This window comes from Taudactylus pleione, unplaced genomic scaffold (assembly GCF_031769625.1).
Source record: "Taudactylus pleione unplaced genomic scaffold, aTauple2 ptg000341l, whole genome shotgun sequence".
NCBI classification, from domain to species: Eukaryota; Metazoa; Chordata; class Amphibia; order Anura; family Myobatrachidae; genus Taudactylus; species Taudactylus pleione.
The window spans coordinates 355,968-373,279 of record NW_028284742.1 but is presented as its reverse complement, the minus strand read 5'-3'; the positions used below and the strand labels follow the sequence as shown (position 1 = coordinate 373,279).

At 43.4% G+C, this 17,312-nt stretch overlaps 1 protein-coding gene across 1 annotated transcript in view; it reads right to left on the bottom strand.

The window, feature by feature from the left end:
* The window catches only part of LOC148508838 (uncharacterized), a 140,163-nt gene extending 125,673 nt beyond the window's left edge, over window positions 1-14,490 (bottom strand). Inside the window, exon 1 of the mRNA XM_088443947.1 lies at window positions 14,424-14,490. Coding sequence (XP_088300073.1) covers window positions 14,424-14,488 — 65 coding nt within the window. The 5' untranslated portion in view covers window positions 14,489-14,490. The remainder of the gene's footprint in view (window positions 1-14,423) is intronic.
* Window positions 14,491-17,312: the final 2,822 nt, after the last annotated feature.

Genomic DNA, 17,312 nt, shown 5'->3' with positions numbered 1-17,312 from the left:
TTAAAGGTTATTTTAAATGGAATTAATACATGGAATTACAATCTTCCAACTATGGCTTTCCATTATCGTTAATTTCAACTTTCCCATTTATCAACAAATATACTGCTTATCTGAAGATCATTTAATGCTTGTAGAGGCAAAGGCAGGATTTGTAGAGGGGTGTTCCAAAGTCTAGAATGTGGCCAGCCCATGAGGATGGCATAATTAGCACTTAACAAACTTGTAATCAGAGGCAGCAATTGTAATTGTCTTAGGGCTCCCTGTAAACCAAGTTGGGAAACACTGATCTTTGGCTATGCTAAAACTGTTGCAGGGCATACTGGGATATGTAGTTCCACAGCAGCTGGAGTATCACATTTTGCCTACCTCATCTCTATGGTATAGCTTGTAGGGGAGACAGTTTAAAAAACAAACTTTTTGTAGCAAACATTTTTATTTCATATACTGTAAATAACATAAGTGGTGCGGAAAAGGTTAAACCTCCCATACTAAATATATATGTACATAATATCACACATTGTACCACTTCATGTTAATAAAACTGTCTCTTCTTGCTGGCAGCTGTTCTCTGGTTGCGATGCAGTTGAAAGGCCGGCGCTCAGAATCCCAGCACCAGCATCCCGACCACCCGCACCGTTTAGACACTGGGGGGAGGGTTTGGTTTAGGCACTGGGCGGGCATTAGATTTAGAGTGCAGGGAGAGAGAGTTAAGGTTAGGTGTAGGGTTAGAATACTTACAACTGGTGTCGGTATCCTAACCCTGTCGGGATGCCGACATCAGGATTCTGACTGCTGGGATCCCGAGCGCTGGAATTACGTACCCAACCCCTTTGGTTCCGAGCCGGGCTGAAAATGTTCAAAAGCCTATACTGAGAAGAGGAGGAGCTGTGACCAGTGCTGTGTGGGTGTGGCCAGAGTCACATGGGCACGTAAACCCCATACACTATCAGCCCCACTGTCTTTCTAATACATAAAGGTTTAAAAATTGCATCATTTTATGAATAAAACTGGAAATACAATTTTAATACTTAGGATTTATGGACAACTGTTCATCTTGCTACCATGATGATGGGCCTATTTTTATGTGGGTTCCTGGAGATGGAGCTTTATCCACCCTATTGTTAATCGGGCCCTTCTCTGGTCCAGTCTGTTGGTTATGCACTCAGATCCCCACACACAGCAATTTTGGTAAAAGTAAAATCGTATTATATACTAAGGTAATCATGGTCATGACTCTATCAGCTTGATGGGGCAGGGGGTTTTCAAATGAATATAGACTGCGTTTGTCTATGCTATAACTCCTGATTTTAAAGTGACATGGGGCTGCCTATCTTTCCAAGTAACAGGTATATACTTTCAAAATACATAGGTTTAGCATGTTTCCTTATTGTACCTTATCTGCAGTTTATGTGGCTCATTAAGGGGTGTATTTACTAGAATGCGGGTTTTAGAAGTGGAGGTGTTGCCTATAGCTACCAACAGTGGCAAATGCAGGATTTCTAGAGGGGGGGTTTGAAAAAGCTTGATTATAGAGTGAGTGTGGCCAGTCTATGAAGAGGGCAGAATTAGTAATTATCCAGCTTTAATATGCGTCATACAAAGTGTATTGTGTGTCATAATCCCAGCATCTACAGGACCAGTGATCACAGTAAGCCATTACATGCGGCAGTAGGGCCATCCTGCCTGAGATCAATGTGTTTATTTTAGATGTAGGCACAATTCTAGAGCATGAGAGCAAGTCTGGGAGCCTCGATGAGCAGCAGAAGCACCTAGCACTGCCCTGGACATATATGTACATATTGGGTAAAATACATGTCACCTAGGGAATAGGACCCCATGTTTACCAGCCTAGGGCTGACGTACTATAGCAGGGGGACCCCATGCTGGATGTTTCCCAGCTATTGTGCTACTAGCCCTCCTTAGCACCATAGAAGGGGGAAAAACAAATTATTTTGTTCCCATGAATTTGCAGCTATTAGCCCAGGCTATGACACTAGAGCTGGTATCTGTTTTTGTGTGTGTTGTGTTAATATTATTAAATAAATTTCTTGCATGATCATCAACACTGATCCGGCAACAGCCGGAATAGATACACCTAGAGTCATAGTTTGTTGCTCCCCTCTACATAATAGGAAGCACTTTCTTTACTCGGAATACGCCAGCTAACTCCTTTTCTCCTCTGTTCCACCTCTCAAATCATAGATTGGTGCAACAGTGATATACATCTCAGGCTGCATATAGACTGAGTCTGAAACATACTACTCTTTACTGTGCTTGAGCAGTACATAAAAGTGCTTTTTGCATTTCTCATTTGGATTTAAGTCCAACTCTACCTGAGCCCCTAAGTGTCCCCCAGATGGACCAAGACAGTGTTTTGAAATGACTGTGAAAGTGCTGGTTTCTATTAAATCTAAGACAGAGCAAGTTACAGGTTTCTAGGCTCATGAGCTAAACGTTATTCAGCACCCTATAAAATCAACAAGCACCTTCCAGTATAGAGTTCTCAATTTCCTTGCCAGATTATTTCAAGGATTGCTCCACCCAAAACAAAACATAAAAATGTGGTTTTGGGTGGAATTATGTGAAATATGAGAGTCTTGCTTTTTTTTAACACTTACAGCAAATGTTATCCAGCTTCACCCCTTGTGCTTCCTGTAATGAGTATAGCTTAGGAACATACCACTGGTCTAGCTGAAGGTGTGCCCATTACTTATATAGGCCACATAGTCCTTTAGCAATTACTAGAAATTGAGTTGGTTACTTTATATAGACTGCACAGGGAGCTACACTGCCATGACTGAAAAAAATTTAAATGTCACCATATTGCTAAATAATCCCTTAGTCAACAATTTCAATCCTGTTTTCAGCCGCAGCCCCGGTTAGAGGGGACTGTCCTGCGATCCGTATGTTCATTATTGGTATGTATTTCCCTTGCAATAAAATGGAGAAGGTGGCCTTGCACTACTAAACATGCCCACTAGGGGCGTGGGCACACCCTCTAGGTTGGGATTGGGATGTAAAATATAATGAATGATACGAGTTGTAGGAGATAAACATTCACCAAAGTAATATTATAGGAAGAACTTTACTAATAGTTCTATTTAAAATGGAAACCACCTTCTGTCGCAGTCATTTTTAAAAGACAGGGGTCTATTCCTCATCACTTAATTTATACTAAAGCAGATGAAAATTAACATTTTCACCTACTTTGATATAAATTAAGTATCAGAGTCATTCATCATCATATAGGGAATGCAGGCGATATCACTGATATCTCCTGCTTACCTTTCAGCCTCGATCCGTATGGGGATCTAAATTCATCAAGCTCCAAAAATAGAATATTTTCGGATTCTCTGACTGGGGGAGCATTCACCATCTTCAGATGGAGTTTGTACCAGCACCCTGCTCCTTCCCTGTGGGAAATAGTTCAGGGTTGTGAAGAAGGATCCATTTGTATCCTTCCGCCACTGCTTCACTCCTTGCATCGGACCCTGGGGCTCTGTGCATCTGTGTGAACCCTAGGTCATGCAGGTGCACTATCACTGCCGAGTCACACTTGGCAGTGCTAATATTCACTGCTACGGATCAGCTGTCTCCGCGTCGGAGAAATGATGAATTGCTCCAGCACTTGCCGTGAGTAATAATTAGCATAATGAATAGGCCCCAAAGTGTGTCTATGATAATCTCTGAAACTTTCCTCCATTTTCTTGATATATATATTTATTTCGTACACATTGTAGGCTCTTGCCAGCAGTCAGCTATGTTTGTGTGTACGGATTCCCTTATGCCACATGTGAACTCAAACTGATTAGATTTGTTCTTCACTTGAAACTACTGGGTGTCAGACTGTGCAATCTCACTCCCACATACAAGTTGATAATATACCAGTTTGTTGTTGCTCTATTTTTATAAGCAATTTCCTAAAGTGGAGAGGAACACATTATGGCTGCTACAGAGCTGTTAGTCAGGGGACAATTTCATGTCACTGTAATAGGATGCATACTGTACAATCATCAAAGCATTTTACCAGCATTTTATGTTTTCAAGCACAGTTTTTGGCTGTTTGTTTAATCTCCCCAGGATTGGAATTACAGAATGGCTAATGCATAAATGTAATGATGAGGTGGGTGCATGACTCATCTGTAACAAAGTATCATATGTAAAATGTGTTGAGTATTAAGCTTGCCCTAAAATCAGGGAAATTATCTTATGTCTAGTTTTTTGTGAAATTTATTTATTCAGGAAATACTTCAAAATCGGCCAAGATCCTATATACCATCAAAAAGTTCCCATCCTTCTCAATATCGCAGACACAGCCTCTAATTCAATTGGCGTCAGGTTTCATGAACAAGAGCTACCGCATGTCAAAGACCTGTGACTGCAACTTTTTCCTATTCATTTAGAAATATGTGTTAATTTAACGCAGGTCTCAATGGGAGTTGGTGTGAACTGTAGTTTGCAGCCCCTGAGTAGGTGAAAAGTTGGGACAATCTTTGGGACTCAGGGAATGATTCAGACCCGCTCGTGAGCGCTGAGCGCTCGCAAGCGGGTCGATGTTGGCCCAGTGCGCATGTGCACGATGGAGGCGGCTCCGCCGTGCACATGCGCAAGACCCGGATAGCGATGGGCAAGCCGTCACTCTGGGTCTCGCTACAAAGGGGGCGTGCTGTCGATGTTGAGTGACAGCTCGCCCCCTTTGGTGGGCGGGCCGGGGGAGTGGCTGCTCAAACAGAGGCGTTCTTGACCATCCCGACCATCTTCCTGGCCGCTCGCTATTGCTGTGGGTGGTCACCCACAGCTATGCGAGCGGCCAGGAGGCCATTCTAAAAAAAAAATAGCCCGGCCCTGATTCAGAGCGAGCGCTCTGTCAAAGTGTCCGGCTCTGAATCAGGGCCTCAGTGCAGAACCTCTCGGAATGAAAAAGCGTACACTTGCATAACGGATCAATATAATCATAGGTCATTTTCGGTAAAAACCAATGCAGTTACAACAGACACAATTTATCATACAAGCAATAAGATTTATATTAAAACATAACTACTTCTGGTTTGGAGGTGAATACTATCGCCAGACATCAGGCACTGCGATGGGGACTAGATTTGCGATGAGCTATGCAAATCTCTTTATGAGCTATTGGGGGGACCGCAACATCTGGTCAGGGCATGGCTTTGGTGCAAATCTAGTCCTCTGGAGGAGGTTCATTGATGACGTCATTTTTATATGGAAAGGGGACGAATAAGACCTACAAAAAGTCCTAAAACACATTAATAACAACAACTTGAACCTTATATTCACAACCAATTACAGTAAGATACCTGTAAACTTTATGGACATCACAATATACATTGAAGACAATCAGCTACACACAAAAACTTATCTCAAAACCAATAGATGTGAATAACTATATCCTCTCTAGCAGTGGGCACCACCCCAATTGACTCCGGAGCATACCCGTGGGGCAATTCACTAGGTTGAGGAGAAATTGCACCACAGTTAAAAACTATATGATCAAAGTCAGGATATGAGAGATGAATTCATAGCCAAACAATATGATAGGAAACTGGTGGATGAAGCACACAAGAAAGTGAGAGATACAGACAGGGGGACATTACTTCAATACAAAGTAAGAGAGAAGGGGGATGACATGGAGTTCAAAACAGCCTTTATCACTAAGTACAACAAAGACACGAAGAAATTGTGTAAGATAAAAAATAACCATTGGCATATATTAATGGAAGATGAAACTCTTGCAGATATATTACCAGACAGTCCTAGAATGATATACAAGAAAGCCCAGGATTTACAACAGAAATTGGTAAAAAACCATATAAGATTAGACAAGAAAACAATTCAAACTACACTACATCATGACACCCTAAGGGAGGGATTCTATTATTGTGGCACTTGCTCCAACTGCAGGAGCAGTGTAAGCACTACAAGGAGGGTAGAGTGCTTTCAATCCACTTCTACCAAACAAACATACAAAATTAAACATCACATCAGTTGCAATAGCACAGTTGTGATATATCTCATACAATGCCCCTGTGGCCTACAATATGTAGGCCGAACCACCCGCACACTAAAAGTGAGAATTTCAGAACATAATGTCAGGAGAGGGGTAGATACACACAACCTCTCACTCCATTTAAAGCTAAAACACAATCAGAACCCACAGGGTCTGATATTCGGAGTGAAAAAAATTGGAGGGGGGGGACTTTGAAAAGGTGCTTAATTGTAATGAACTAAAATTGATTTTCACCCTAGAAACCCTCAAACCCCGAGGTCTAAATGTAGACAACGAAATTAAAGCGGTAATCCTGAAGGAATTAATGTATAGCTCTATATTAATGAGCTATATATGGTCCAGTCACTAACTGTACCAATCTTTATATTTCCAACACAAGATTATGACTTTAATCGAATATCCATAATTAGTGACTAATAGGAATGATAGAGGTGCAGCCACTATGACCTCTGTGACAATGAACAATGAAAGGTATTTTATTTAACCTAATAACATGAACTACTGGCATACTAGGACCATTTGCCCTTCACTAAAATGACGCCTATGGACAAATCACCCAGAATTCCCGGAATGGAAGACTGAGGGGATTATGCCACAACAAAGATGGCACTGCATTATCAACCCTTTCAAAAGACCCCACATCCATGATGGAGCACATTTAAACTCCCTGAGGAAGGCCGAATGGCCAATACGCGTCGGAGCACACTCAACTATACATACAAGTCCTAAAACCAAGCTACCAGAAAGTCTCCTCGCCCCTGCAAGTCGAGCGACCAGCTCCAGAAACGTGAACACCAAAGGACCACGCGATCTTGCGAGAGCGCGGCTCCTTGGATGGAATGTGACGGACTGGTGACTACAGAGATCCCAGAGCGCTAACAGGCAGACGGATGCCCACTAAGACGCCGAAGATAGAAGACGATCCCACCACTCACCAGGATGTGAGCGCTCCATCGGGTAAGTTGTGCACCTGGCGGACACGGGATGCCGCTCCACAAGACACAGCCCCTGGAACATATCTATACCTGCTAGCAGCAGAATTATTCACCTAGCCATTCAATTAACATCACTCCCGGTCAGGGAACTAACAGTCACCCACGTATACCCGGTTAGGGTACGTTTATTATACAGTAATCTCCTACTGATCAGGATACTGACTAAGTTCTTTCATATAAAGAATCCAGCATTAGACAGTTTATACTTACCCGATACCATCTGGTCTATGAATGGAATAAGAGCATTGTGACTTCTATAAAAACCATTGATTGATCAATTAGAATAAACAGCAGATTAACACACACTTGTGGGATTCGCTCATTTATTTATCCTATTACAATTCATTCCCCTAATGTTCATAATATTGTGCATATCTCACAATCAATAGCGCGGACCAACCAATTTCTTTTTATAGTGCCAATCAGTAATAGGGAAGGGCTACCCTATGTAGGTCCAGCAGCTGATAACACTAAACCCTCAATCTAGAGAGCGCTTGTCAGAAACAACAAATCAGTGTAGTACCTTAAAGCCACTGTTAACTTTTCTTACCTTCAACAGCTGCTAAATCTTGGGTCACCCTTGAGGAGGGACTTAGGCTCTGATTCAGACCCGCTCGCTGCCGGAGGCAGCTCGCAGGTTCGAAGGGCTTTTTTATTTAATGTCCGGTTTTAATGTCCGGTCTCGCTAAACTGTGGGTGACCTCCCACCACTTTAGCGAGCGGCCAGGTGATGGTCGTGACCATCGGGCTTGCGCCGAAACCCTTGTGGTATGGTCTCGTCTGCCGCAAGCCCCAGTGAGTTTCCGGCTCTATTAGAGCCGGAAGCTCACTACTGACATCACTGGTGATGTCAGTAGGGCCGCACACAAATGGCAGGAGTTCCTTCAGGAACGCCTCCGTTTGTCCAGCCACCCCCCTGCCCCGCCTACAAATCGGGGCGAGCTGTCGATCAACATCGACAGCCGACCCATTTGTAGCGAGCCCCGTAGCGAGCCCCGGAGTTCCGTGTGCGAACTGCCCGGCCATCGACCCGCTTGCGAGAGCTATGCGCTTGCGAGCGGGTCTGAATCAGGCCCTTTGGGCCTGATTCAGACCCACTCGCAAGTGGCTGTCCGCTCGCAAGTGGGTCGATGTTGTGCACTGGGCATGTGCACGACGGCGGGAGCTCCGTCGTGCGCATGCGCCAGACGCGACGAGCGAAGGACTTTCCTTCGCTAGTTGTGTCTGATCAAAGGGGGCGTGCTGTCGATGTTGATTGACAGCAAGCCCCCTTTGGTGGGAGTGCCGGGGGCGTACCTCCCTGACGGGGGCGTTCCCAAGGGAACGCCTACCGTCAGAAGCCGGCCCACTGACACTAGTGATGTCAGTGGGAGTGATTTTGGCTCTGATAGAGCCAAAATCACTCCGGGCCTTGCGGTTGAAAAACTCAACCGCAGGCTCCGGCTCGCAGTGGCGATGGTCGCGATGGTCAAGACCATCGCAGCCATCAAACTGCACGCTCGTATATGCTGTGAGTGGTGACCCACAGCTATACGAGCGTCCAGGAGGACGCTCCATAATTATGGAGGGCGGCCCTCATTCAGAGCGTGCGCTCTGCTCAGAGCGTACGGCTCTGAATGAGGGCCTTAGTTTCATCCCCTCAACATACCTCCCTAGGCTGTCACTGGAAGCAACTATTAAAGTATGGGGTAGCGTTTTTAGGGGAAAAAATCATCCTCCCAATTACCCTCAAAAGCAACCAATATTCTCCTCTTGGCATGGACAACAGACAGTTAAAATTAATTCCAGGAAGTTTGTGAATCTCTGGGCACCAGTTCGGGCTAGAGAAGTGTGACCCTGCTGTCTATTATTTCCCTCCCTGTATCCTACTTTCTCTTAGTATTCTGTGCCCAAAGCATATTGTAATAATCAGATCAAAAATAAATGTGGAGTCTGGCAACAAGTTCCCTTTAAATAGTTTTGTGACAGTGAAATAATCTAAATTTATATTCTAATACTGATTCAGCTAACTGAGATTAGTTATTTTTATATTGAGTTATCATAATCCAATTAATTCATGAACAAGAGCTACAGTATAATTTTAGATTCTACTATCTCAGATATCATTGCAGATTATTATATTGAATTTACGGTTCCTGTGGATCTGCTTATATCAACAGCGTGGAAAGCAATAATGACTGTTTGCAATTATTAATAAACTTGTAGAAGGTATTACAGTAAATTTGATACAGATATTGTTAACACAGGGAAATCATATAAGAAATGTATTATTTTGTGCAAAAAGTAACCACTACAGCTCAGTTTCTTTTTATTTTTTTGTATTTATTGTAAGTCCTTGGGCACGATGAATCAAGCATTGCATTTTGGATGTGATGCATCCCGCCAATCATCGCGTGCTTACCGGCGATTAGTAAAACCATATGCATGATGATTTTACCAAACGACAGCTCCCCAATAAGAGCTGTCCTTTGCGGTGCTGGGACTTCCGTGTTTATGACCCGGGAGTCCCGCTGTGCATGTGTTGCCATTGGCCAGCACATGTGCGAGCCGCAAGGGACCCTAGAAGGGATCCTATTGGATCCCTCTCTGGGAAGTCTCACGAAAAGAAGCCCGTAGGCTTCTATTAGGCAACACCTTTCGATAGATGGCATTGCCTATCGGGTCCAAGCTCCGGAAAGCTTTACTTGGCGCATATGAAAATTGTGGTCAAACCCCTAAAAACTTGATTTTCCGGGGTTTGACTGCATTTTTAGCGTTGATGCATTCTGTCCCTTATGGTTGATACACATACCTTTCCTATAAGTGCATACAATGTGCACCTCAAATAACAGTAGCGCACTTTGGGGCTGATTCTCAGTTGAACGCAAATGAAAAAAGAGCAAGTAACTTTCAGTGTCGGACTGGGGCATGCAGGGACCACCGGAAAAATGCAGGGGACGGGGCCCATGCTTAAGGGGTGTGGCCAGCCATCACAGACACTTGACTATCCATTATTCAAATCTTGATGTACAGTAGTTTCTATAGAAGGAAACCAAGCCCCCATGTTGATCAGTGGTTCTGTTCCTCCAGGTAATTGTCCGTCTAGATAATAATCTATAATTTGAGGTCTGGAACCTTACACCCAGAAGAGGAGGGTGGGCCCACAGGCAGTGGGGCCACCAGGGATTTCCCCTGTACCCCTGTGGGCAAGGCCAATCCTGGTAACTTTTTATCTGGAACAAACCGGATTGCAATGCAAGTGGTGCAAATACATTATATTTTTATTTTTTTTGCCTGCAGGGTAAATACTGGCTGCTTTTGCTTGTAACCCACCAATACAGGTCACTTGGTTTTTACACTGCAATTTAGATTTAAGTTTGTACACGACCCTCTCGAGTCTATATCTCTCTGCACTGCCTGTAGTGCAACATAATCTTACCAAGGTGCAAAGTTACTTGCTCTTTTTTTGCCTTGCTCTCAGAATCAGCCCAATTGGGTGTTTCGCCCAGCACACTTAGAGTAGAAGGTGCTCCTCAATGTGCAGACGCATGACAATCTTTCTAGATGCACTGTGGAACAGTGTTATATTCACATGAAAGCCCCAACCTCTTACGCCTTTAGTATTTCCCTTTGCTATCAAAAAGTGCTTAATTTCTAAAATATTTCTCAGTCTAGCCTCATATATTGATTATTTTAATCAGGAAAGTGTAAGGACACAGAGGCTGCCATTATTACAGGTGGTACTTTATGTGTTTGTAGAGTGGCATTTCTCCACCAAAGCGCAACTTGGTGCATGTGCATAATGTAAGTGCTTTTGTTGAGAGGAACTGTTATGTTCTGGGTTGTTTGTGGACCCGGGGTGGTAGCAGGAGCGATCACAGAAGCGGGTTTGAATAAAAAACTAGGTTTTTTAATATGTGCTTGAGTAGACATAAACTATGGCAGTAAATAAAAGTCCAGGAATATATAAATGTGCACAAAAGTTCTGTGGTGGGAGCAATGGGTTAATGTCCAGGCAGAAACAATTAGAGCTGTCCAGGTGTGCAGGTAGTGAGACTGAAAATGATCAAGCAGGTATGCAGGTAGTGATGCAGGAAATAGAAAGCCAGGTATGCAGGTAGTGAACTAAGGCAAATGAGCAGGATGTAGGCAGGCTCAGGCACTCAGGTATGGGCAAGGGTGATGGAGGAAGTGGGGTAGTCCAGCGGAAGCTAGGGGCTGACAGGCAGACTGGCAGACAGCGAATTCACAGGAACAGGATAAGCACAGAGAACTCCCTCTCAGCTAGGCTGAGATACACGTTGCACTGGCAATGCAAGGGAGCTCTGAACTCCCTTAAATCCCCAGTGCTCAGCCGTGACTGGTCAGAGAGGAGCATGTGACACAACAGGATAGGGCAACTAGGTCACCTGACCGGAGACAAGATGGCGGCGCCCATGCCAGAACGGAACGGAAGCACCCCCAGGCCTAACCAGACCAGAGTGACAGTATGCCCCCACAGAACCACGCACAGCCAATGCTCTTCGCCAGGCACCACTGCCACTGCCAGACGCCCCTCGCCATAGCGTCCTCACAGGTATTACCCGTCGACTACCATGCCGAGAGACCCTGGTCGTGACAGGAACGTTACATGGATAGGAATTAGAGATAAGCGAATAATTATTTTTTCCTGTAAGGATGATTTGTTGTCGAGAAGATCTGCTAGGAACTTACTTGAAAATGCATCTCATTCTCTACATACTTCCTGTGATAAGCTCAATCTGTACACTGAAATCTAACCGCTATACTGCTCTGCAAAATGAGATGGATCAGTGCACATACTATGTAGTGTGCTAGGAAAGCCTTCACTCCACCCACCTCCTCCTCTCTGCCTGTACCACCTGCAATCCCTCTGTGGTCTTGCTTCATAAACCTATACTCCAAGTACATATCTGTCCGCCCTTATCCAAAAAAATTTTTTATCTGGTTTTATAAATGAATTCTATTGAAGGTCAATATTAGTTGCAACTCTGAACATATTGGGTGATCCTGCACAGGAATAGTTCTAACAGTAAAGAAAACATATAATAAACCAACTTCTGTTTATATAACAGACATTGCGTCAGTTTCCAATCATGTCGTTGGCGGTGCAGCCAGGAAAAAAGTAGTAAATACTCAACACAAAAAGACCTTCAGCGGGTAATGGTTATTTGACTATTTTTGCTGCAATTTTATATGGAATATCTATATAACTTTCACTCAGGGGTCTATTTACTAAGCAGCGTTAGGAGACAGAGTGAAACGTAATAAGGTGCTAGCCAATCAGCTCCCAACTGTCATTTTTCAAACACAGCCTGTGAGATGACAGTTAGGAGCTGATTGGCTGGCACCTTATCCCTTTTCACTCTGTCTCCTAACACTGCTTAGTAAATAGACCCCTTATTCTTCATTCATTTTTTTCACAATTTTTCATTGTCTTATTGCCCATTGACGGCAGAAACATTTGTGACGTGTTTAGTGACTGTATTCTGGGAGTGACTCAACAATCTTTAGGAGTCAGAATACCCCATACAGTATTTTTAAATTGGATATGAATAAAAGGTAGATTTTAAAACAAATCACAATTCACGTATGTTACATAATTAATCTCTCATATGTTTGGTAAAAAGGAGTGCACCAACAAAAAGGAATTATTTTTGCTTCAACTCTCGCTGAATCTCTTTTTATGTTGAGTATTAGTTGCAACTCCTCAGTCTAATTTAACACATTTAATTTTGATCTTTTAATTCTGAAACTTTTAAATAATAAATAAATAATCCACAAAGTTATAAGGATTGGCCAAATTTAAGCAAACTACAAAAACAAATTAAAAATTACCAAGCTATACAAAGAGTACACAGTAAGTAAACACAAAAGTTACAGTAAAAACTATATAGAAATAATACACAAAACAACTAAAGATGAGAATTCTTACCCTATATATACAGCACTTATCATTAATGTTGCTAATAGACTTTTAGTGTTTTGTTTTGTACTGAATTATGTTAATCAGGGCCGTAACTAGGGGTTTGCGAGTAGTGCCGTCGCACAGAGCGCAGGGCTCTGTGGATGTAACTGCATGGAACTTCACCCTGCTGCCAGTATTACTGCTGCAGTGTCACCCCCGGAGTGTGCTTTGGATCCTCTAGGCATGCACCCCGCAGTCTGTATAGACGAGTGTCCACTGTACTTCCCGATGCTAGTGATCCTGTCTCCTTCCAATAACATCATGACATCATGCACTCAGGGGGTGGGCGTAGCACAGGGCGTACTGCCGCCCTGTTACAGCACTGTTGTTAATTGCATAATTTTACTGATTTGCAACTATGGTGCAGATAAAGGGTTGAACAGATATCGGACATAAATATGAGAATATTCACCCATATGCCCAGTGTTACGAATATCTGTGGTCGCACCGCCCTTATCGCTACGCTTTATTTTATAGCTATCACCAATATCAGTGTGCACATGTCCCAGCTATCTTGGTGCAAGAGACCCATCTGAAAGCAGGCTTATCCAGGCATACACACAACTCTGCACAGACTGCAATTCTATCAGTAAGCAAATACTAAACTTAGCATAAGTGTGAATGCCCTGTTACCTTCCAGTTATGCTACTTCAGCTGCAAGTGGAGATACAACAGAGTGAAAACATGCAATAGCCTCCACAAAACTAACTTGCATTCGGCTTTGCATCAGCTCCTATGTGAGAAAATGGAAACTGGATGCTGTCTAATTTAAGTACACACTGATTGCTCTTTACAGTACAAAACCTTATTATATTTTGGGGCTGTAGATTGCTAGGGTATGGTAACGTTCAGCCTATTTACCGACCGCTACTAGTGAAATTATGGGCCTTTCACCATTGGCAGATCTGTTATTGCTGGAAATGATCTGCAAATCACTGAAAACTATGTATGAGCGCAGATTGGTGAATCATGAAATTAGGGAAAGAAACACTGAATAATCAGTATAAGCCCCATAAACTTTCATCACACTAATACAGGTGTGCTGGAAATTCTGTATTATTGCTGTACTGTAATTCTCAGGGATCAGCGCAGCTGAACATAATGACCACTCACCCCAGGAATTAAATACTGGCCTGGAAATGAGAAAACAGGACTTTTTCATGGACATTGCCAGGGACAGAACTTTCTGTAAATCATGGGCAGTTGTCATCTCCAAAATCCGAATGTTGCTAAAACAACAACAGCAGAACTGTAAACTATTAAAGTTAAGAATAAAAGTTTATTGTTCACCACTGTGGTGATTTTAGGAATAAAGGTTGCGCTAACAGTGGTAGTAATTAATGCCTCTTGCAATTGCCTTCTGGTATCCAGAATGAAGAATTCAAAATAAAAATGCACACCTGGAATGGGAGCTACAATAGCATCCAGTATTCCGTACCTGTTTGCTGGCTGCCTGGAAGGTCTTCTCTGAGCTTTCAGCATGTCTTCTCTGTGTTTCTGCATTAAGTGTGTGAGTCAGTTCTGTGCCTCTCAGCTGAAAGTGAGGCCTCTTGTACTGCAGCAGAGATCAGTTTCTGGCTGTCTGCTCAGGTAACACTGGATGGTAGCTAAGCATTAAAGGTGAACGCTTCCCTTAAACAGCGGGTAAACAAAGGCTGATTATGGAGATCCTTCAATACACTGACTTTGCTGTTGACAGAGATGGCAGATAAGTGTTTCCTTGTGGAGTCACTGTGCAGGTTTCCAACCTTAATCCCATATACATGCCTTGCGTAAAGTATACATATTATTTCCTGGCTGTGACATACAGTAACACTGTGCAGTGTAGAGGACAGTTACAGAAAATAAAAATGCAACAGTGGATCAGATTTACAGGCCTATTTATCAAATCAAATAATTTGTGACAGTGAGTCGGTTGGGAGGGAATCCTGTGTGATACTGGGTGGGGAGCGGGATCTGGTGTGATACTGGGTGGGTTGGGGGGGGATCCTGTGTGATACTGGGTGGGCTGGGGGGAATCCTGTGTAATACTGGGTGGGGAGCGGGATCTGGTGAGATACTGGGTGGGTTGGGGGGGATCCTGTGTGATACTGGGTGGGCTGGGGGAGAATCCTGTGTGATACTGGGTGGGGAGCGGGGTCTGGTGTGATACTGGGTGGGTTGGAGGGGATCCTGTGTGATACTGGATGGGTTGTGGGGATCCTGTGTGATACTGGGTGGGTTGGAGGGGATCCTGTGTGGGGGGAGCCACAACACGAATGACAGAGTGACTTTGCCTTGATTGGTTATAGCGTGAGTGGGTTTCTTAGATACTTTTATTAGTGACTTTTCTGATGCTCTGACCACTCTGCTTGATAGGAAAGGCAGGCACTAAGGCTGTCATTTTTCACAGTGCATTGTAAGGAGCAGTCTAGCATCGTCCCATGTATTTTTGTTTTTTTACCAAGAGGATTACAAGCCAGAAAGCAGAGTACCCTTCCCTGGAACTAGGTAAATAATAAAGTTATGAAAGCAAGCTGTGTGTTGTATTTATTTTATTTTAATATAATATTTTTCTTCCCTGCCAACTATAGGGCCCAGAGTGCCCTTGGCGCCAAGGCATGCTGGCACCATAGGCGAAACTAGACATTTGATAATGGGTGGTCCCAGTTCCAAATACCTCGAACTTGCGTAAAGTCACAGTTTCACCCATGACCACAGATGCAAATCGCTTCCAGCAGCCTGCAACTCACAATCAGGAACTATTTGTTAAAACCTTTTTTGTACCACATTTTCATTCAATTATTCACACTTACTGGTCCTAGGTTAGCAAACATTACTGCACCATAAAAGCACACTTACTGGTCCTAGTTTAGCAAACATTACTGCACCATAAAAGCACACTTACTGGTCCTAGGTTAGCAAACATTACTGCACCATAAAAGCACACTTACTGGTCCTAGGTTAGCAAACATTACTGCACCATAAAGCACACTTACTGGTCCTAGGTTAGCAAACATTACTGCACAATAAAAGCACACTTACTGGTCCTAGGTTAGCAAACATTACTGCACCATACAAGCACACTTACTGGTCCTAGGTGAGCAAACATTACTGCACCATACAAGCACACTTACTGGTCCTAGGTTAGCAAACATTACTGCACCATACAAGCACACTGGGCTTGATTCAGAGCTGGATGCAATTGCAGCCACAACTGCATCTTTATGCAAATGCCACAGCCGATGGTGGCATTCCTACTCTTTAGATTTGCGCATATACCTCCTAATTTTACATAAGTCAAACAAGTTATGCCCATAATATACTATCTGACCGCACTGAAAGGAGAATAATAAAATACAATGGCTAACACCAAAAAAATAAAATATATAAGCTTTGCATGAAAAGCAAAAAAACACATTAGCACCGATAAGAGAAAAATAAAACACAATGGCTCTCACAGCAATTAAAAAATAAAATATATAGGGCCTCATTTATCAATGAGTTTTATCACGAGTGATAAAACTAGCTGCGTATGATAAATGGTGCTCCAGCCAATCAGCTCCCAACTGTCATTTTTCAAACAGGTGACAGTTGGGAGCTGATTGGCTGGAGCACCATTATAATAAGCAACAAGTTTTATCACTCGTTGTGAGTGATAAAACTCGTTGATAAATAGGTCCCAAAGGCTCAACATAAAAAAAAACACAAAAGACCCTCTAGGGAAAAAAAATACATTGCCCCAGAGAAACATAAAATACAATGTTGACCACAGAAAAAAAATAAAACATATAAGCTTTGCATGAAAGAAACAAGTGTTGGTGGGATGAGGGAAAAGAAACAAATACATTGTCCCAGTCACACTGTGCTCCTCATCCCACCCACACTGTGATCCCTTTCCCTCATCCCATCCACACTGTGCTCCCTTTCCGTTCTCCCACCCACACTGGGCTTCCCTTCCCTCATCCCACCCACACTGTGCTTCCCATCCTACAATGTGCTCTTTTCCCTCATCCCAGCCACACTGTGCTCCCCTTCCTTTCTCTCACAAAAACTGTGCTCCCCTTCCCTCATCCCACCCACACTGTGCTTCCCATCCTACAATGTGCTCTTTTCCCTCATCCCAGCCACACTGTGCTCCCTTTCCCACACTGTGCTCTCTTGCCTTATGCCACCAACAATGTGGTCCCCTTCACTCATCCCACCCACAATGTGCTCCCCTTCCTTTCTCTCACCCAAACTGTGCTCCCCTTCCCTCATCCCACCCACACTGTGCTCCCCTTTCATTCTCCCATCCACACCATGCTCACTATCCTATACTGTGCTCTCTTCCCTTATACCAACTACA